The sequence below is a fragment of the Mirounga leonina genome, unplaced genomic scaffold (genome assembly GCF_011800145.1).
Source record: "Mirounga leonina isolate KUSES-001 unplaced genomic scaffold, KU_Mleo_1.0 Mir_125, whole genome shotgun sequence".
NCBI lineage: Eukaryota > Metazoa > Chordata > Mammalia > Carnivora > Phocidae > Mirounga > Mirounga leonina.
The window spans coordinates 58,161,342-58,183,799 of NW_023270305.1; the positions used below are offsets into that span (position 1 = coordinate 58,161,342).

General features: G+C 46.5%; 1 protein-coding gene across 5 annotated transcripts in view; it reads right to left on the reverse strand.

Moving 5' to 3' along the window:
* Positions 1–22,458, reverse strand: part of SPTBN1 (spectrin beta, non-erythrocytic 1) — a 195,903-nt gene that overhangs the window by 5,856 nt on the left and 167,589 nt on the right. For 4 of the 5 annotated variants that reach the window (XM_035001552.1, XM_035001553.1, XM_035001550.1 and 1 more), the window contains 12 exons: positions 22,096–22,377; positions 21,313–21,443; positions 19,866–20,070; positions 19,088–19,462; positions 14,603–14,847; positions 13,417–13,555; positions 12,601–12,685; positions 10,625–10,821; positions 9,398–9,510; positions 8,649–8,712; positions 4,044–4,282; positions 2,614–2,787 (listed from right to left, as the gene is read on the reverse strand). In XM_035001552.1, the coding sequence (XP_034857443.1) occupies positions 2,614–2,787; positions 4,044–4,282; positions 8,649–8,712; positions 9,398–9,510; positions 10,625–10,821; positions 12,601–12,685; positions 13,417–13,555; positions 14,603–14,847; positions 19,088–19,462; positions 19,866–20,070; positions 21,313–21,443; positions 22,096–22,377 (2,249 nt within the window). Of the gene's footprint in view, positions 1–2,613; positions 2,788–4,043; positions 4,283–6,302; positions 8,713–9,397; positions 9,511–10,624; positions 10,822–12,600; positions 12,686–13,416; positions 13,556–14,602; positions 14,848–19,087; positions 19,463–19,865; positions 20,071–21,312; positions 21,444–22,095; positions 22,378–22,458 lie in introns of those variants that run through there. The other variant, XM_035001554.1, reaches the window with a different exon arrangement.

Genomic DNA, 22,458 nt, shown 5'->3' on the forward strand with positions numbered 1-22,458 from the left:
CGGGAAGCCTGCTTCTCCCTCTCCTACTCCCCCTGCTTGTGTTCCCTCTCTCGCTGTCTCTCTCTGTCAAATAAATAAATAAAATTAAAAAAAAAACAAAAAAAAACAAAAACAAAAAGAAAACTAAAGGACAAACTCCTGAATGGGAGAAGATATTTGCAAATGACAAATCCCATAAGGGGTTCGTATCCAAATACATAAAGAAGTGGGGCGCCTAAGTGGCGCAGTTAAGTGTCTGACTCTTGGTTTCAGCTCAGGTCGAAATCTCAGGGTTGTTGAGATTGAGCCCACATCAGGGTCCACGCTCAGCCTGGAGTCAGCTTAAGAGTCTCTCTCTCCCTCTCTCTCTCTGCCCCTCCCGCTCGTGCTCTCTAACTCTCAAAATAAATACATCTTTAAAAAAAATAAAGAACTTATACAACTCAATACCAAGAAACCCAAATAATCCAATTAAAAAAATAGGCAGAAGACATAAACAGACATTTGTCCAAAGAAGACACAGAGATGGCCAACAGACACATGAAAAGATGCTCATCACCACTCATCATCAGGGAAATACAAATCAAAATTACAATGAGATGTCACTTCACACCTGTCAGAATGGCTAAAATCATAAACACAAGAAACAAAAAGTGTTGGTGAGGATGTGAAGAAAAAGGAACCCTTGTGCACTGTTGGTGGGAATGCAAACTGGTGCAGCCACTCTGGAAAACAGTATGGAGGTTCCCTCAAAAAATTAAAAACAGAATTACCACATGATCCAGTAATTCAACTACTGGGTATTCAACCAAAGAAAGAGAAAACATTAATTCAAAAACATCTATGCACACCTGTGTTCACTGCAACATTATTTACAAAAGCCACATTATGAAAGCAGCCCAAGTGTCCATCAACAGATGAACAGATAAAGAAGATGTTGTATATATGTATTTACACACACACACTGTAGTATTACTTAGCCATAAAAAAGAATGAAATCTTGGCATCTGCAACAACATGGATGCATCTACAAAATGCTAAGTGAAATTTAAGAAACAAAACAAATGAACAAAGAAAAGAGACAGACAAAAAATAGACTCTTGAGTATTGTTTGAGATGGGTGGATGGGTGAAATAGGTGAGGGGGATTAAGAGGACACTTATCGTGATGAGCACTGAGTCATGTATAGGATCATGGAATCACTATACTGTGTGCTGGGTAACTAATAAAACACTATATGTTAATTATACTGCAATTAAAAAAAGTATGAGTCCTTTTGAAATTCTGCTACAGAGCCTTATATCCCCCCATTTACAAATACCAGAATTTTTAAATAGACATACAGAAAAAGTCTCCTAGATTTCCCTTCTTACATGGTAGGGAGTAAAAGAAAACTGTCCCGCAAGGCCATCCCTAGGACACTGGAGAGTCACTGGCTTGGAGGGCTACTCATTCACTTCACTGCGGTACAGAGGAAGGGGTGTTCCTGGTGGGGAGGAAGGTAAGTGCCCTCTGCCAGAACCTGGACCCTCTGAAGCTGCATGGAGGGAGAAGAAAGGAGGGAGGCAGCCGGGGAGCCAGGCTGTTTGCACCTTATTTCACGCAGTGTAAAGGACTCCAAGTCCTGAAGAGCCTGCCTCCGGTGCTCCTTGAAAGAGCTCAAAAAGTCACACCTTTTGAAATGCTCATTTGCAGTCCGTGGCCTAGTGCAACCGACAGGACACAAATGTCTAACTGAAGACCAAAGTTTTTCAGGTCCCAAAGCCACAGATCAAATTAGTTTTAAACTAATTAACATTCTAACCACGGACATATTTACTTTATACATTTTTTTTTTTTTAAGATTTTATTTGTCAGAGAGAGAGAGAGAGCACAAGCAGAGGGAGTGGGAGAGGGAGAAGCAGGCCTCCCGCGGAGCAGGGAGCCCGATGCGGGACTCGATCCCAGGACCCTGGGATCATGACCTGAGCCGAAGGCAGACGCTTAACGACTGAGCCACCCAGGCGTCCCTACTTTCTATATTTTTCAAGATGAAACGGCTTTTCTGCCTATTTCTAAGTATAAGAACTTCTGAGCCTGGATCCACTCTGAGGGAGGTGTATGTGTTCTACAAGCCAGAGACATGTGGAACTAGACGGTTCCAGAAGCAGCTGGAACATCTGCTGGGCAAGCCAGGGGAGCAGAAAGACCCAGGTCCCACACATGCACTTCCTGTTTATCTCCATCCAGCTCCAGGATGACTCACTTGACCCAGCTCCACATAACTTGTGGGCAAAGAATAGCAACTCCTGGGTCTGGATAAGCTGCAAAAATGGGTAAACTATTTTTCTACGTTTCCCTTAAAATGTGAACCGCTCACCTTGTCTTAAGGAACAGTAAGTTCCAGCTTATCAAAACAAAAGCTCATTGTCTTCAAGGCTGAGCTGTGCCATGAACCACAGGGAGACTGGTGACTGGCCACAGTCCCTAAAGATCCTAACCGAGACATGGGACAAACCACACAAGTTTCATTGGTGATTTTTTTTAAATGGCAGAGAGGAAGAACCGACTGATCACAGTACCTGCCTGGGAAAACCAACCCCAAGAGTGAAAATACACCTACTCTCCGCAACCAAGAAACGGGGCCCCTCTCACCTCAGCTTGAACACGTGTTTCTTCTTCTTGTAATCAAGGGCCACTTCACAGATGGCTTCTTTCAAACTCACAGGGACCTCGCTGTGGTAGGGGATTCCAGAGGCAGCCGTCTTTGCATCTTTGTAGAAACCCATTTCTTGGTTATTTATGACACAATAAACATTGTGCCAGGACCTGAGCAGTAAAGAAAGGAATGTCAGGGTTCTAGACCACACTCCTGTAAAGAATTAAGGATGTGATTAATATGCAAACGATCCACACACCACGTGGTGTGACCCCTTGTTAAAAGCCTTTCCTAAATTCTGCTAAAACTAAACAAGAAAACAAAATTCCTCCACAGACTGCTGGGATAGTGTCCACATTCATCCAGTGGCAGGTGATTGAGGGCAGGTGATGCTCTGAGTTTGGGGAAAAACATGCTGCCCTCTTCTATTACATAAAGGTACTCCTGGCTCTGACGGGAAAGATTTTTATTGGGGTTGGTTCTCTTTGCTGTAGTACCCTCTTGTGGTAATGCCGTACAGGGCAGACTCCTCATCTGAAACATGCCTGTCCTGAAACACCTAACTCTTCCACCTCAGTTTTAATCCTGATGGGGCTTGGCAACCTGACAGGGAGGCAGATCCAGGGCCATTAGCACTGGTAGTACCTCTGGATGAATCAGAAAAAAGACAGCCTTTCCCCCATGATATGGCAAACTGTCATGATATATTGATTTTTATCAGAAGACACTGTACTGCCACCTACCTAGATTAACATAAAAATTTATGTTGTACTCAATGTGGGTGGCAGCTCTGAGATGGGGATTTCCTGGTCTAATGTACAACCTGTACAACTGTACATGGTGGTCCCAGGCAGAAGGGATCATTGGTTAAGCACACTGGCTTTGGAATCAGGTAAGAATTTCACCCGGGCTTTGCCATATACCATGTTTCTGAAGAGTGAGTTTTTTTTCTACCACACAGGGCCGCCATTTCCTCATTTATAAAAGAGATTATTAATAAAAGTAGGGCCTATTGGGAGGCAGTGAAATAAACACAGATATGGAGATAAGGCCGGGGAAATGAATGTCTTAAAAAAAAAAAAAAATCCCACAAGGAAGAACACTTCACTTTAGGGAAATTCTCCAACCTCTGCCTAGCACATTTCTTCTCAGGAAGAATTACTAAGTCCCCTTTTTGCTATTCCCATCCACGCTTAATTAACCTTCCTTCTCTCAGTGAATCAAAAGCACTCTCCTCCCGCTTTCCAATGTCAGTCCCAAGAAAAAAGTGACGCCCAGGAAGCTAAGAATAATGGATTTCACCAGCGCCCACTCCCCGGCTTTCCAAGCGGCAAGCGGGTGCTCCGACCTTGGCTTGCCGACCTTGAACGGGCTGGGCTGACTTCCCATCTCCTGAGGCGGTGGCCTCAGCCTTCGCTGCTCTCACCTGCTCGAGGCTTTCTTATTGTGAGCCTCCCACTCGTGCTTCCGATTCAGGAAGCCTTCCATCTGGGCTGAAGGTGTCTCCTGGGTTCTGGCCGGCAAGGTGGCAGCACCCTGGGCCGGGAGGGCGGCCTTGGCTTTGCGGTCCGAGGTGGGGGAGGGGATGGGGCTGGACTCCTTTGAGCTTGTTCTCTGCTCGGCGGCGCCGTTGACCATTTCACTTGTGTCCACCGCTTCTGCCATCTAGGGACAGTGGAGAGGCCATTCAGCAAACCCTGTGAGCCACAGGGGTGACCACATACGCTCTGACTCGCACACGTGGCTGTGTATAAATGCCGGGCACAGATGGAGGCAGTACAGTAAAACCATTGCAACATCCCACAAAGCCAGCGGGACACCAAGGACATTAGAAGGTGGGGAGGGATTAATGCCCGCCCGCTTATGGGGAAGGGAGAAAAGCGAAATGCCAGGATGAGTTTTACTGCACTCTGTTCCTCGGATCAATCCATTTTCTCTAATGTAACTCAGATCATTTTCCTCTTAGGGTTACTTTAAAAACAAAAGGACGACAGGAACAATCACACGTATTAAATATGAGAGAGTGGACGTTATACAGCAGCCACCTTACAACCAAGGACGTCACCAGAAGAGCTGGAAGTTTAAGCGAAAGGGCATTCACAAACAGACCGACAGATGACTCTATCAGAACTACACAGCATTCCCCCAGAGTAAGACAAGGAAAGACCTCCGGTTTCTGAAAATGCTCTCCGGCTCTCCTCCCCCGCCCCTCAACACATCGTCATAAAACATGCAGAAATTAGGACAACAATCATGCATTTCACATCTACCATCCCAGTTAGACTTTGGAACTTAAGAGCTGGAAGGAATTGAGGCAAGTCAACAAACATCAATTTAACCACATCTGCCGGAGTTGTATCGTGAGTGGGTTGTAGTTGGTGTTAAAGGAGCCGGAAAAGCCAATCACAGTCACTCAACACCACAAGGCTATTTACCCCCAAACACAGACAGAACCAGGGCCTTCCCCATCACGTGTTGGTTGATCACGGTGCCTTGCCGCACTGAGACGAGAAAGCCCAGACACAGCCAGACTTCCCGCGGCTCTGACTGTCAGGCTGGAGACGTCTTCGGGAGCTGTTCCTTCCCAAGCTCATTTATATTGTGACCCTTGGGGCTTTTCGGCTTTGGAAATGCAGTAGGGTCTCGGCTCATTATCGCTTTCAGCCTGTGTACCATCAACTGTGTACCATCATCAACTGTCTCGGCCCTGGCTGATACACCCAGGGCGCAGGATTAGCAAGTTACTAAAGCTGGGTGTGGCTGACACTTTAGTGGGTTACAGACAACCTGCACCCCTCGTACACGGACAAACATGGAGGTGTCAATGGCAACGTTCATTAGATACGTCCCCCACCACTGCTGCCCAGAACCAAAATGACAAGTTAGCAGCAACAACTTCAACAGGAGAAATGGGAGAACAACCACCACTGCTTTGACACTCAGATATGTCAACTCTTGGGAACAGGATCACTTGTTTAGGCCTTAGCTAAGTGGCGGGGTGGGAGTCATGAGCTTCTCTTCCATCTATACAGACTATCACTGTCAGCATCAGGGTTCAGGGTAAGACCAGAGGCTTTGCAATTTAAGGGTGTTTTTGACTGGAGCCCTTTACCCACACAGCAATGTGGGAAATGGGACTCTTAGGGCAAGGAAGGCATGGGGGAGGAGGATGGACATGTGATTATCCTGGCCTCCTAAGTGACACCCTGTAGATGTGTGCTTATGAGCAACAGGCTATTTCCATATTTCTCTTTCCTTTCACTTTTAAAGGAGAGATGCAGGAGGGGAAATGACCACCAAAAAACAAAACCCTGAGTCCAAAGGAAGTGAGTGGATTTTAAAGTTGACAAATCTGTTCTAGTGTGGAATTTCAGGAAACTTCTGGTGGGAAAGTGTGAGTTTGGTCTGAAAGGCCTATGCCAGGTGTGAGTCTAGGGAGACATAGGGTTAGTGTGTATAGAAACCAGGTTAAAAAAAAATTAGTGCTGCAGCTGTGGCTCGGAAACTGCTGGTGACAGCAGGGACCTGGAGGGAGCAGTGTCTGCTGACAGGCTAACGTTTCTAGCCCTGGGGCAGACTTCAAGGGGGGCCAAGGCCAGGGAAGCCTCTTCTGGGGGAAATTCTGCAGCAAAAATTTTTTTCTTTAGAGTTAGAAGGAAAGAGAAAACCCCAAACCAGTATGCAGAGATAATTAATGTTTATGCAAATGAATCATTAAACCAAGAAAACAAGGAAAATAAAAGGAACAAAATGATTTTTAATGGACATGTGCTTAAGCATGCCAACAGACAACACACCACTAGAGACAAACATCAAAAGCAAATCATAGTGCTATGATCATACATGTGAATCTCCCCCCAACCCCCACCCCACGTTGCTTCTCTTTAGCGATTAGTCCAGAGTGCTTTAGTGGCTGGGTACACCTGAGATCTTTAAATCAGGAGGTGAACACGAATGCAACGTGACAACTAGTAGCACAAGAAACGCCTGATTGGTTTTCTAAGTGCATGAAAGCAACACTATTTTCAAGTTCATTAACTTGAGTCTCTGCACCACAACTCCAAAGAATGAAAAGGCTTTTCTTCTTCCAATCCAATTATAATAAAAAACTTGTTCTGGCAAGCTACAATTTAAAAATCTAGATAAAAATAGGCATGAGAACAAATGCCAAAAACATCATTGCACTCTTTCCGTGTGTGTTTTTTTTTTTTTTGGTCTTCTGAATACAAAAAGGATAAAACTGGGTATCATTCCAGATAATATAAAATTTAAACATATATATATGGAAACATCACATATATACATACAGATCAGTGACACAGAATCTGGAGCCAGAAACACGTATCAGGGCTCCCTAATGACCAAAGATAAAGCAGTAGTTTTTTCTAAAATGAATTTTGGTGCGTTTTAAGGCAGAGACCCAATAATGGTGCACACTACCCCCAGAACATAAGAAGCTTGGCATCTATCTATATACCCATCTACAGTCGCAAGTAGATAGATATGTACATAGAAATAAGGAAAAACAAACAAGATGCTATATGATGTTATCCTGACAAAAGAAAAAAAAAAAAAGACATGCATCATGAAATGAAAAGACAAATCAGACTTAACTCATGGAAAACACATATCAAAACAGGTTTCTGATCCCACCAACATCTAAATATGGCAAATGAGCAAGTGACTGTCTCACAAGGCTTGGATGTAGTATGGATTTGGTTTTGTTCTGTCTGTATCAGTACCAGGAAATCACCTCTTTCATAAGCTTTTATTCCTAAGGAATAGAATTTCTGTTAAAACATTTTCAATCCCTGCTGGTGGTCTGATCAATGCCATTCTAAAAAGACTCCTTATTGGAGAACCTCACAAAAAAAAGTCATAAGAAAATGAAAACGAGAAGATCCATATGAGACATACAATGGAGTTTCTGTCTACACAGACGCTACAATTCCTTCTGAAGCCAGGCGGCGTCCCAACGGCTCCTAGGGGTGGTCCACCAAGTGCAGCGTTCAAGTAATCAGGGTGAACCAGAATGGCTTTTGTTCCATTTGTTTGAGAAATTTAAACAGTTTGACACCCTTAAGTCATCGACTGAATGGAGAGGCCCGGAAGTCTGGTAGGCAGGCTTCCGGAACCTGCCGAGGACTGCTGCCACCTGCCATGCTGGGTGTCATGGCGGTGCTGACAGTGACCAGGACCAAGGTGGCAGCAGGGTCAGCGGGCACTTCCCCCCTGAGGCTGGCTGTGTTACTTGCTGCAAGTAAGCTCACACTTTCTCAATTCAGGTCTTGGCAGAAAAAAATGGAGGAACTCATTTGGAAAAAGTAATACATAATCCAAGGGTCTCGAAATCATTTCAGATTCTGTGCCTAAAGTTAACAGAGCTTCCCAAGTAGATCCAACTCCACCCCCCACTTTTTTTTTTTTCCGTTTTCAGTAAATGAATGCATCCTTCATGGAATGTGACACAGCTGACTTAAGGTTTTAATCTTAGTACTGAGAGTCTCCTTCCTTATACACCAATCTTCCTAGTTACTATTAAATTATGGCAGGTTAATGACATCTGTAAAGGGGGGGTATGTGTAGCGCAGTATTGCACCCTGTTAGTATAACTGGATGTGTCATACCTGTCGGATTCTAGTTTTCTTCTTCATTTTGCTGTAATCTCATTTAATTTCAATTACTCATGTAAGGCTTTCGCTGTAAAATCTTAATAAAGTAAAAAGCTCACAATAAATAAACAAAAAATAAGTATGTTGCTTTAAGGCAACTGAGTATCCATCAGTTAATAGACTCAAATAAACATGAATTAAATGCAAACAAATATGAAACCAAGGAAGCCTACGAATTAAGGAAAAATTTTAACACTGTGGGTGAAGTGGAAGCCAAAAGGTCAAACCAACAGGATTTGGAAAGAGTGGTTCTTGACAAATGGTAGTGAACTTCACAGTCCAGACCACGGCTGGTCACTGGCTGTCCGTCTGCTATTAAAGTTTTTGTAGTTTTGGTAGGTTTGAGAGCGGTAACTAACCCGTGGAGATCCCTGTTCAGCCGGCAAACCGTTCTGGGAAACTTGCTCTCCTTTTGAAGTATCCCTGTTAGGTAAAGCAGGGAGGGAGGGCAGAGGAGGGAAGGGGAAGGCAAGGAAAGGGAGGAAAAAGAGGAAAAAGGAGATGATGAGGGAGAATAACATCACTCAATTTTACTACGGACTTTCTCTCAGAAAAACATATGCAACCCCCTCTTACGTAATGCAATTTCTTTTTAGGAACTTCTCAGGTGTTCCAAACCAAGTCTAGGTAGAGAGCAGGAGCACAGGCATGCCCTCTCCCCCCAGTACAGGCAGCATTCAGGGTTGGCACGGGGCTCTTACCACAGCATAGTCATTAGTTTTTCAGAAATAGACAATAATTTCTGTTCTTTATGTGAAGACCTTTCAAAAAGCATCACCACATAATCAGTGGCCTGAAATCTGGGTGGTTCACTCCCTCCACTAGTCACATGGGAATTCCGAGTGTGTGCGTGTGCACGCGTGTGCAGGCAGTGGAGTGGTGCTGTCTACACCCCACTTCTGCCACCCTACACAGCAACGTCACTTCGGACAAGTCTGTGTTCTCCGATGTCATCCGGGGGTGACTACACAGATTTGACATACTCTACAGAATTAACAGAAGGGCATGTGGTGAGGCCTAGTGTAGCACAAGCTTAGCAAAGATGATCCCCAAACCTCACTTGTCAGGGAAGCTAAGACGTGAGCAGTGCAGGCTGCCCACGACTCACCACTGCTGCTGGGACTCAGTCTCCTCAGAAGCCTTCGTGCTCGGCTCGGGAGAGGGCGGCCGCCTCTTCCTCTCCTCTTCCTCTTGCTGTCGGCGCACTTCCAGTAACTCCAACTGAGGGCAAACACAGCAATGTTCAGCAGAGCCCCAAACTCTGCCTCTTTTAAGGAAAGGGTTCTTCAGGAACCCAGAAAGCCCTCCTGCCTCAGTTTTCTACCCTGGATCGCGCTGGACAACCAGAAGGGCTGACACCCAGCAAGACGGCACTGGGATCACAGGAACTGCAGCTATAACCCGGAATGATGGGATACAGACCTGAGTGACGACGCAGGTCTACTCAATGGGTTTGGGTGCCCCCTGGGACCCCGGGTTTCATTTCTAAATGAACTATGCAGCTCTCAACTCTGCTTGGGAAGAAAGTACCTGAGCATGAGGGTCCACAATGGACTTCCCATCAGAGCTCAGACAAACACCACTGAGACAGAGTTGCAGTAATTCTCAAGGGGGCTTCTCGTGCTGCGGTAGGCATCTGTGTTCAGCCCAAACCCAAGTAACATAAAAGAAAAGCCACAGAGCAGTCTAACTGAAACTAAGCCATTTCACAAGCAGTATGTATGCACTAAAAATATTCCAGTTAACACACACGTATGCAGATATGTTTTAAATCCTCAGTACTGCAGAAACTGGAAAGAACTCCATTTTTGTAGACCATAAAGAATCAGCTTTCTATCAGAAGTGCAAGTGTCACTGGAGGGGAAACACCAGTGAGCAAGCCTTATTCTAAAGCTTTAATTTAATGGTGGCAGAAGAAATGATCAGGAATGAGAGAATTCTCAGTGGTCTAGGATCCAGCTACTACTTGATAGAAATTCTGATTCTGAAAATCTGAATTAAACTGTAAGGTGAAGCTCCCCTACAAACCAAAGCTTCTATGAGATAAAACAGGAAAAGCAGATCAAAAGAGAAAAGCAAACCCCAATCAATCAGTTCCCAGGCAGGGAAGTGACTACACAGCTAGGTACGCAGGAAGTAACTGAGGGAGTGGCAGCCCTGGACAGTCTCACTGGGTTCTGTACCAAGAGAACAGCCAGTTTCAGGAAGGTCCTCACTGCTTCTAACAACAGAGCAATGACATGACTCTCTGGTCTAGGAGGAAAACAGGAAGAAGCTGCCCAGGAGAACCAAAAGGCCAAGCACCCCCAGCACCCAGCACCCAGCGGCCACTCACCGTCGTCAGCCTCTCCAGGGCAGAGAACCTCTCGTCCCAGGTGGCTGCAGACTTCTCAAAAGCCTCGTGGCGCTTGATGAGCTTCTCCACCTCGTCCACACTCTGGCCTATTTCTCGGCTGGATAGGTAGGGCTCCTGTCCGAGCAGCCAGGCCTCAGCCACACTGGCGTCCCTTGAGAACTGGTGGACCTCCAAAACTGCACAGGGTACCAAGAGTGAGTGTGGGCCAGCTGGGGGGGGGGGGTGCCCTGGGCAGTCGGGGGACGATGCTGCCCTGGTGGCAGCTGCCCACGCTGCCAGTCTCCAGCCTCGATCGGCGCGGTACAGCCTAAGTGTGACGTGGGCTACTTATCTCACTTTAACTTTTCTAGTAGCCACACACAAAATAAATCGGTAAAACTTTAAAACAAACAGGTAAAATTAACAAGTGTATTTTAGATAACCCAATAGATCAAACTATGATTTCAGCATGTAAGCAATATAAAAAAATTGAGACGGAACTTCTTTTCCTTCTGTCTCTGAAATGATACACATTTTATACGTATAGCACACCTCAGTTTGGACGAGCCACACTGCACGTTCTCAAGAGCCACAGGTGGAGAGGGGCTACCACGCTACCACAGTGGACAGTGCAGGCCTAGGAGGTATGCTCTACTCACTCCGCCCTACTTCAGTGAGATAAGCCTCAGGGCCCTGAAGGAATTCAATCTACATACAACCAGACTACGCAGGCACTCATTCATCAACCACCCTTCCTGGGGTGGTAGCTGTTGGTTTTAATTTGGGGGAGCTGAGAGGGAGGAAAGACAGCTGTACGTCCACTGCAGTGAAGGGAAGGGCAGGTTAGAACTTGGCTTTGCACCATGGCCAGCATTAATTTTCACTCCATCTCAAGCGGTGATGCTTGGGGCCATACAGGTGAGGAAAGGACTGCGGGCAGCATCAGCGTCCTCAGCAGCTGCCAACAGCCTCTCTGCAACAAGGCTACAAGGAGAAGATCCCACAGCTGCATGAGGGACTCACCCCTCATCACGCGCGCCCAGCGTACAACCTGGTGCCTCGTTCACAGTACAAAGAACACAGGCTTTGCTGAAGTGAACGTGCCCTGGAAATCCTCACAATTTGTACACCAAATCCTTGTCCAAATAATGGTCGAGAGCGGGATCTCTTTTTCAAGAGGGTTCTAGCCCAAAAGGGTGAGGTGCCTGCATTAGGCGTTTTACAAACCTTTTAGACAAGGCCCCCTGGATTCTGTTTCCAGTGAGCACCCCTGGGGTCTGAGAATGAGGTTCTATTACACTGATAGAGCCCAGAGCCCCATGCACAGAATGGCGAAGCATGGTAAATCATGCTGGAGTTGGGCTACCTTCAGTGTTTATACCTATTATTAAATGCTATTCCCATGTTATAAACTCTGTGGTAGCTCACATATTCCTTCATAAAATCAGACTAAAATTAAAATCTACCTCAGAGGGTCCTCTTGGGGCGTAAATACAGAAAAATATATACAACATTTAGTATAATGCCCAGCTCATTGCAAAACCTTCGTAGTTGGTAACTTTTATAAAGTTACCAACCTTCTATTAAGAGCACCAGATAGAAGACCTAATCAGGCCAACTTTCTACCTTCTTGACTGCAGTAATAATTCCTCTTAAAGATAACTAGAGGAGGAAGGGACTTCAAGCTGGACTCTCCCAGAGGGATACCAAATTGTTATTCCATGCTGTTCCTGAAGAACACCCAAATCCCACTTACAACACTGAGATCAATCATGGGATGAAAAATAAAGTATATGCCACAGGGAACTACTTAAAAATATTTAGCATGAAATGATGAACTAGGACATTAAGAAAGAAGCGTTAAGAACTCCAAAAATCATTACGTGATAACATCACAGCAAATCACAGTAGGAAACTAAACTTGCATGCGGTCAGTAGACACCCAAAAAGAAAGGAAAGATTAAGTAGGTCCTTACTCAGTCTTAACCATTCCCAACGGTCTTCCCATTTGTCAATCATTTCTTTTCTCTTTTCTGTCAACTGCAGTAACTTTTCCTTGATCTGTGAGAAAAGGAGGACAACAGGGACATCTTAACAAATTGTACCACATCCTCCTAGCCTTCCCCTTGACGGGTCACTTCACATAAGAAAAATACATTTTCTGTAGAGATCCCTACTAAACCAGGGAGAGTACCTAAGGACTACTCAGTCTGTTTATGTACTAGAGAGAAAAACATGGCAAAGTGCCTTCCAGAAGGGGCTGAGAGGAAAGGCTGGGCTCCACCCACAGCTGCTGTCCTGAAGCGGACAACCATGCCCTGAGCCACCTCCCGATTCTGGGGCTCCATATGGAGAACACACTCAGGAAGAGATGGACAGTGAGAGGGGCAAAGCCCTGACCTCTCTGAGAGAAGATCCTACCCCTTCAAGGGGGCCACATGCTGACTCATCATTTACCTCTTTATTACCACCATCCTCACTGGAATTAGACAGAAAAGGGATGCCACCCAGGGTGAGTACCGGAGGAGGTGACAAAGGATGGAACTTCAATCTGAGGCCTGCAGAAATGTTATTCTGTGCCTAGAGTGTTCTTGCGTAACTATTCCACATACACGGGAGAGGAGCAAAGAATTTCAAAATACATGTAAGCATACCTGTGTATGAATACATATATATTTCTCTGTGTATGTGTCTGCATATGCACATGCATACGTACTGACAAAACAAAGTCATCTTACATCCTAAGACCAACTGCATTCACCCCAGGGCCGTAAAGCAAAGAGCTGTCCTACCTCCTCAGATGCATAGTGCTTTCTCGCCAGCAGGGATTTCCCAAGTTCAATGCAGGTTGTGAAACTGTCATTACGAGCATCGATTTCAGCTTTGATTCCTTGATGATTATTCATTAATAGTTCAACAGATGATACATCCCTAAAATTAGACAAATAATACCTCCTTTAGGAGATCAAGCTTTCCAAATAAACATGCAGGTTTCAAAACACATAATTAATTTGCAGGAACAGCACAACAGCACAATATGTCTTTCAGGTCTGATTGAGGACCAGCAATGCAACCTAACATTTGGAATAAGGCTTCTCTCATTCGTGTGTGTGTGCATGCGCACACACATGTGCACACATTTGAGTAACTCCAAATGGTTGCCAGGCAAGTGCCAGAAAAACCACTGGATTTGTTTAAACTTTTATACCCCCACGAGTTAGTGCCAAAGGTTCAGGACATGTGTATTCCAAAGAGCAGCTGATATCCCCTCTTATTCAGGCACAAAGAGGCACACAGAGCCACCACCAGCTTGGAAATCAATGACTATAGAGCTGTGAGAACTTCTCATGAATCAAAACCTAAAGTCCTGATCTGGGAAATACAAGTGCTTTTTATATATACAGTAATAGAAGACTTTTTCTCAATTACAGCGGGGACTGGAGCTGGCAGGGCTGGAACTGGAGTTGTGTATGTGGCCTGCCCGTTCATGTCTTAGCTGCTCTTCACTGCCTTGCAGCAAACACGGCCAGAGAGAAAATATGGAACAAATATTAAATAATCGTCTCAAGACACCATTTAAGCAGATGGTGAGGGTAAGAGACACTTTTGGTAATGCATGAGGAAAAGGACAGAGTGGTTTTTAATCTCAGACACAGAAAAAGAACTCAATTCCAATGATGAGGGAGAGCTAGTCATGCCCAGGGTATGTAGCTGCTTGAAGCATGAGGCCCAGAGAAAGGGTAGGAGGGCAGGAGTGGGTGTGGAGCATGGGGGTGGAGGGGTAGTAGAGAGGGTTCGACAACTCTGTGCCTGGCTCCCTGGTAACAGAAGCAAGAGAAGCTGCTCCCAAACTCATCACCCCGTCTCTGGCCTTGAAGCTCTCGGGAGAGGCCCCTGGTTCTCTCTAGAAGATCCCTCTACAATCGCCCGGGGTCAGCAGGCTGGATTTCCTCCCACCCAGGACGCCAGCAGGGTTACCTGGGCTTCTCCTGGGCTTCAATCTGCCGGATGACATCCTCCATCCACAGCATGAGGTCGCGCACCATGCTGAAGAAGCGGAACTTGTCCCCTGTGTCCACCAGCCGCACCCTGCGGCCCTCACAGGCATCCAGCAGGGCCTTCCAGGCTTCTAGGACCTCGTTCTCCCGCTTCTGGATGTCATCAGCCTTGTCACCTGCATAGGCTGCCTGGAGACGGGCCGCATCCTCCTGGAGCTGCCTCACCTGCAAAGCCACCAGGGAGACGAGTCAGCTCAGATGGGTGGGGACCTTCTCTCCACCACCTCACCGCTCCCTCCATGCACACCATATACTGTTCTGCACTAATGAGAGCACTGAGCCAACATGGGGCCCCTACACCCCAATGAGCTCACAATTCTATCGGGGAGATCCACACTGGAAAAATCCCAAGTTTAGTATAAATGTACCAAACTGCATTACGGAGTTCAGTGCGAATGAGAAGACAAATGAAATGCTACAGGAATGCAGGCAGGAGACCTTGGTCAGGTGTCCTGGAGGTGGCCTGGGATATAAAGATGGTACAGAAAGCACAGGGTACATATGCAGACATATTAGAAAAATCAACACGCGCAAAAAAAAAAAAAAAAATCAACACGCAACCGGCTCTTGCAGGGTACACAAAAGGGTTTGTTGTTTTGTTTTTTTTTTAAATCATGAACAACAAGGAACTGCCATGAAGAACTCAGTTTGAAAACAAGTTTACCATTGTTATGTGATGTTGCTGTAAGAGCCCTCACATGGGCCAGTTCAACTTGAAAAACAAAAATATATCATCTCGGGCGCCTGGGTGGCTCAGTTGGTTAAGCGACTGCCTTTGGCTCAGGTCATGATCCTGGAGTCCCTGGATCGAGTCCCGCATCGGGCTCCCTGCTCGGCAGGGAGTCTGCTTCTCCCTCTGACCCTCCCGACCCTCCCCCCTCTCATGCTCTCTCTCTCAAATAAATAAATAAAATCTTTAAAAAAAAAAAAAAAAATCATCTCATGTAGCCCAAAAAACTGACTGACATCCAAGAAGGTGGACTTCTCACTCGCCAAATTTCAATAAAAACTCTGCAGAACAGGAAATGCAAGCGGGTCTTAGGAAAAGATGCTCCACGGACAGACTATAATTTGTCATCTATTAGCTGGCAAAAATTCGAGTCTGATGGTGTATCTGCCAGTGAGTGATCTGACTGTTGACAGGACAAGGGGCTACGGCCCCTGTAGAAGCCACGAGCAGTATGCATCAAAGTTACAAACGCACCTTCTGATTTTATGACCCCACTTCGGGGAATTTATCCTACATGTAATTATGCACATTTAGGAAATGAAAGACATTATTTATTGTAGCAACATCTGTAAAAGCAGAAGAGTGAAAATAAAGGTCCATCAGTGAGAATCTGGTTGCACTCATGATGGCACATCCATACAAGAGGCTCTTCTGCAGGCATGTAAAAGAACAAGGAAGGGCTCTATATACTCATGCAAAGGGTTCTAGGAGGATGGAGTGTACCTAATATCCACTTCCTGAGCAATAAAGCGGGAAAAAAAGGATCGGCTTTCGCCTTTTTTGGGGGGAGGAGTGGAAGGGAGATAGGCCTGTGTAAGAGAAAGTCGTAACTGCGGCTATTTTATATTTTTAGATTTCTGTTATCTGGGGCAGGCTCCCAGAAGCCGGTGGTGCGTCCTTGCCTGCCATTTAACTCTTTCGCCAGCCCACTCTCCACTCTGCACGGGAGCCATGGTAGTGGTCCTCACTGACCGCTCAGAGCAGTAGTTCATTTGTGTGGGGAATTTTCACTTTGGCTGTCCCTCCTCTACCTTGTTTTTGTTTGTTTGCTTGGGGCTTTTTTGTATTAGTCGTGCCATACTGTTGACAACATCTAATTAAAAATTTAGAACACACATATAGGAGAATATACACTCAGCCTTCATTTCCTGAGGCTGTGTGACCACAGTCCACAGACAAGTGTCATCCCAAACTACAGGAGCCTGGAGAAGCCTATGAGGGGAGTTTGCTGTTGGATACCAGCAGGGGGTGTACGCGGGGAGAAGGGGGGAAGGATGGACAACACTGGTGCTTTCAAGGAGCTGGACACTGACCCTGACCACAAAGAAGGACTGCAGGTGGTGGCATGTAAGGCAAACAAATTTCTGCAACAGATGCAAAGAAGAATCAATGCGGTTTATTTTTCATGATGATCTGATTTCCATATCCCTGCTTCTGGAAATCTTCCATGACTGTGGCTCAGGTATAACTCAAAGTACAACGAGCAAGTTCCTAGGAAATTATTTGAAAAACTAATTTCCTATAGGACTAACCAAATCTTTCCCAACAATTAAAAAAAAAAAAAAACCCAAACAAACAAAACGAAAACAATAACAAAAAACCTTTTCCTGTGCCTCTGGTTGTTTTTGTTTTCCAAAAAACCCAAAAACAAACAAACAAGCCCCAAGCAAACAAACAAACAAAAACAAGGTAGAGGAGGGACAGCCAAAGTGAAAATTCCCCACACAAATGAACTACTGCTCTGAGCAGTGAGGACCAATACCATGGCTCCCGTGCAGAGTGCAGAGTGGGCTGGCGAAAGAGTTAAATGGCGGGCAAGGATGCACCACCGGCTTCTAGGAGCCTGCCCCAAGGGCCTCCCTCTATTCTAATTCTGTGACAAGAAACCTGGGCTGATTTGCAGGAGGGGCACGCATACTTCTAGAGCTGTAAATGGCCTCGTCCAGCAGACACGGTGAGGCAGAGACTCTCAAGACTCGAGGGAGTGGACTCTTTCCCTCCCTCGAGAGGAGATGGGTGCCCTCAGCAATCTGAGTCTGGGTGAAGGGGTTTAATGAAGAAAATAAGAGAGCAACTCCATCATTTCTGGAGTTTCCTGAAGTTCTAAAACAAAGTGATTTTACAGGTGCAGGGAAAGACCTACCACCGGGAAGGTCTGTTCTCGCTCTGTCCTTGAGGCATCCCACAAGTTCCCCCAAGCTTTTTTATGTAACAACAGTTACTTATAGAGCTCTCACGGGAGCACAAATTAAACTTGCAGTGATACAGAGCAACAGGCCCCAATTCAAACTGGGGTCTGCCCCTCTCCAGGGGCCTTGCTCCAGGCACAGGTGAGACTGCATTGTTAGGAGCCTCAGGCATTCACGTGGTGCCCGAGGACCTTATGTGTGATGAAAGCCCCTGACCAGGAAAGCTGACAAGCTTCTGAATGGCAAGCTGTCAGAGCTGGGGAGGCCACCAGCTCTGAAGGAAAGACTGGAAATCCTCAGGATACACGGTGGACCCCCCCTACTAAATTCTGCTTCATGCTGACCCTAAGCCACTCCACGCTGACCCTAAGCCACTCCACATACCCGTTCTTAAATATTCCCTCGGTATCTTCTACCTCCTTGGTGGAAAAGCTGAAGCCACTTAATCTGCACGGAGCCCCAACTGTGATCTATCAGTTTCTAGAAGGGGCCAATTAAGGGCAGGAGAAAAGGCAATGGGAAAGGTGGTCCCTCCAGAGAACAAACTCCAAAGTATACCGAAGACTGGTAAGGCTGATGGCACTGGATCGGGGTCAGCCCACAGTCCAAGCTGGGCCGCGTGTTTCTATAAATCAAGATTTACTGTGCCACAGCCATGCTCCCTCCTTTCGTATTGTCCGGGGCCACCTATGCTACAAAGGCAGAGCTGAGGATTTGCAACAGGGACCAGGTGTCCCACAAGGCTGAAAATACTTACCATCTGCGCTCCTATGCTGATCCCTGCCCTAGATTACCAACACGCTCCAAACAGACAAGAACAAACCTCCTAACACACCCAGGGCTGGTATCTTTAATAAAACTGGTTTCTCCTCTAGGACCATCAAGTTTAGGAAAAAAAGATACAACTGATTTTTCCTCTAAAAGTCATAAGACTAAACAAGAAACTGTGCAGAGACTGGGGAGTGAACTAAAGAGTGATTATACTCCAGGTTCTCACTGCTATGCTGTTATCACTCTGTCAAGCATCTTTTAAAGAAAGTCTTTGTGTCAGCCATTTCAGACTGGGGGAGTGGGGAGACCAGGCATATTAAAACATTAGACTCCTGTTTTCCCTCTTCACGGACATAAAACTCAGATCCTGGTGGATGGAAAATAATAAGGTATTATTGTGGAAACGATTCTGGGTGAACAGCTAACATAATACAAATTCTTGTTGAGAAGGACTATGACTTGCAAACGTTTGCAAGTGCATCTGGTTTGTTTTAATTGTGGGGAGAGTCACTTAATGATGTCTGCACATGCAGCACACTGTGAACTTTATGGACCGAGTTCTCCCAAATGGAGCATTTTAACAATGTGTGTGTGTGTGTGTGTGTTGAATCTGGGCAATTCTTGGAGGCATGTTTTGAGGAGCCAAGGAATGGAGAGAGATGCTCAGAGATGCACAAAGATGCTCCCCACCACTTTGGGCAGCTCCCTGACCCACCTGAGTGCCCAGAGCCTGAATGTCATGCTCGAATGTGGTGTGCATTCTCTGTAAGGTCTCCACTGTGTTCTGATCTCTCCCAAGCTCCTCAGGGAGTTTCTTGTGTTTGTCCTGGATACGCCCAAAGATCTCCTTGGCGTCGTGGTAAAACTTGTGCAGTTCATAGGAGGCGGCAAGAATCTGTGTTCTCGTGTCAATGAGCTCCAGGAGGTCAGCCCAGGCTTCGTTGAGCCCATCCTTCCACTCAGCGATGGTGGCGGCATCCGAATGTCCAGAGTTGATGAGTTCATCGGCCATGTGATTGACGGTGTCCACACGCTCCTGCCCAATGTTCCCAGTGTCTCGGGCAAATTCCCGGAATCGTTCTTGTAACATCTGAAATGGGGATAAGTGTTAAAAAAAAAAAAAAAATCAGTGAGACTACCGTGAACATTTTATTTCTTGATCACATGAACGTCCCTCGGAAAGTAATAAGTAGTGTGCGTGACTTAACAGGTCTTAGCTCTAAAAACTCAATCAGTCCTCCTCCTTGCTCACTATCACAGAGCAAGGCCCTGGCTCCATCTCCTTTTCCTACTGGGGAAAAGGGCACAGAAAGGTTAAACAAGCCTTTTTTCAGTCAAAGTTGTCTGGTGATAAACAAGCTGAGCTGAAACCAAACCCCATGACCTCTGATGAGAGTCTGGGGCGTGTGATGTGCTCACAGATAAGGAGTCAAGCGGCCCTCCAGGCATAGTGCACACTGCACGGCTGCCCCGGCTCTGCCCGCGGTACTTGCCGTGACGTGCTCGTAGTCCTGCCCCAACTCGTGCGACCCTGCGACCACCTCCCTCTCGGCGATCCACTGCTCCAGGTCATCCACCTCCCGGTTGAGCTGGAAGAGCCTGTGCCTCTCGTCCAGCTTGCCCCTCCGCTCTTCGGCGAGGTCTTTCAGGCCAGCGTACAGCTTGTCCACTTTGGACTGCCGCATGCTGATGCGCTCACTGGAAGAGGGGGTGGGGGTGGGGAGGGGCGGCAGGAAAAGGACCTTAAATGTCACATTTTCTTCAGGGAGAAAACAAATGAGGGGGAAACGCTAAGAGAGCATGTTACATAAAATTTCTCGAAGGAAACTTCTGGCTCTCCTATTTAGCCTAAAATACAAAACTCTGGAATTTGACCTTGAGTAATTTTAGAGCCAACATGTAAACAAAACACAATCATTAAGGCTGAAGGCCATCATGACGGTGATGATGGAGGGAGGGAGGAGAAACCCTAATTCTCTGCATTGCTGACTCTGGAAGTCAGGATTTCCTTTGACGTTAAAAGTTAATGCAAAACCCAGGAGCCACCTTCCATTCTCAAGAACCATGCGGCCGAAGGGAGAAATGCTATCCCTGACTGGCACATATCTCTACCTTCTCTGGGGTGCAGGCTCTTCCCCACCATTCCTGTCAAGTGGGTCCTGGGAGTGCTGCCTCCCCTCCTTCCAACTTCTCCTCATAAGGACAATCTTGTAACAGGAAACCAAAGAGACAAGGACTTCTTGATGCTTGACCCTAGAGACTAGGAAGGCACTTTCCTGGGAATCCTATCATGAACACATGAAGGACGCCCACACCAACACAGCCACTGACTGCATCTTCACCTTGCCTTGGTTGATGCACAAAGCCGATTCTTTTCCGGAGTTATAAAAGGCAGTTACATAGCAAACCTAAAATAACTGCCATTAAAGTTAATATGTGAGCGTGTTATAAAGTGGGGGAGTAACACACATACCCCTCTTCTTCTTTATTCCCAAGATGCTCGAACGACTTGATCTGTGAGGAAGTGGTATCATCTTGCTCCTATTATTTTACAGGTCTGTGCATTCTTGTCTACCACTCCTCCTAAAACTAATCCTCACTTAACTAAACTGGGTGACTTTCAACCCAAGGGTAGGTTCTGATAACCCATATCCGTGCAAGTCAATCTGTACTTGTGACTCATGACACCAATCATTTTTCAAGAAGGCCTTGGGCTCATAGGAGATATGTTCCCCACAAGAACAATCTCCTAATATAACAGTTCGCCCTTTCTGTTCAGCACAAGCCTACTGGGTCTATTTTACAGACGCTTCCCAAAGATCTACATCACCAGTTACTCAAGACGGGTGCTGCCGTTCCCGTTTGCATGGGTCAGAGTAACAGACCCTCCCACTGGGAGGAACTGAGCGGCCTTTCTCATCCTGACGAAATAGTACTCACCTTTCAGGATGGCTGTCAGCCACCAGGGCCCGGCTGGTCTTAGAGAGCTGATGCACGGTCTCTGCATAGTCCTCCACAGCTTGTTCCAGAATCTGGTGCTTCTTTAACATGGAGACAGCACTCTGCTCATCCTGCAATGAGGGGGAGGGTCACAACCACAGTCGTCCCCTCTGACCTAACACCACCTTCAAGCAGGACCAGCTGACTGCATGATGGGCGGAAGGAAGAATCATAAGAATAAAACCACAAGCGCGATATGGGCAGTGCAACACCGAAGCCTTTCAGGAGGGTCAACACGGTCTGGACCATGGGAGGCCCCGTGAAAGACGAACACAAAGATCATACGGAATGAGTGAGCCTCCTCTGACGTACAGGCAAAAGCCCAGGAAACCAAGTGTGCCCTGGCCGACTGAGGCTCCTCACAGTCTAACACATAAGTAGATAACAGCATGCTGCAACCCTAAAAACTTTTAAATGGTCTCAAAAGCATCTTGTAAAGTTTAGGTAACTCTATTAATTAAAGAGCAAAAAGCACTCTGGCAAATATTAAAAAAAAAAAAAAAAAAAGGATAAACCTAGTCTTAATGACATACCAGGACTCGGAGGAAGATTCTGTGTCAAGGGGAAACAGCCACAGATGCCAGTCACCTAATGCACCACAGTGTCCCCCATGACACTGGAAAGCAACGATGAAATGTCTGACCAAGACACAGCCACCCACAGAAAACAAGCTCGAGGTGGGAGTCTGAGGCTCCCTGGGGCAGGGCTGGAAACCTCTCTCACCTTGGCCTTCTCCTCAGACATCATGTACAGCTCCTGCTCGCTCATCCACGCCTCCGCCTCGGCTGCGTCGAAGTAGTACTGCTGGGCCCGGTGCGCCTCCTCAAGCCGCCTGTGGCGCTTCTCAGTCTCCTCGATGAGGAGGCCCCACAGCTCCTTGAGGTCAGCGAGCCTCCGCCGGATGGCCTCAGCGCTGAGGCTGCTGCTGTCGCTGACAATATTTTGGCTCCTCTCGAAGATGTCATCAATGCGAGGCTGGTGTCCCTGGATCTCTTTCTGGAGGGTCTGTGGGAGCGGGGAAACAGTGCTCTCTCCCAGTCTCTGCCCTGTAATCTGGAGCAATTATTCATCAGACTGAGCTAGCCC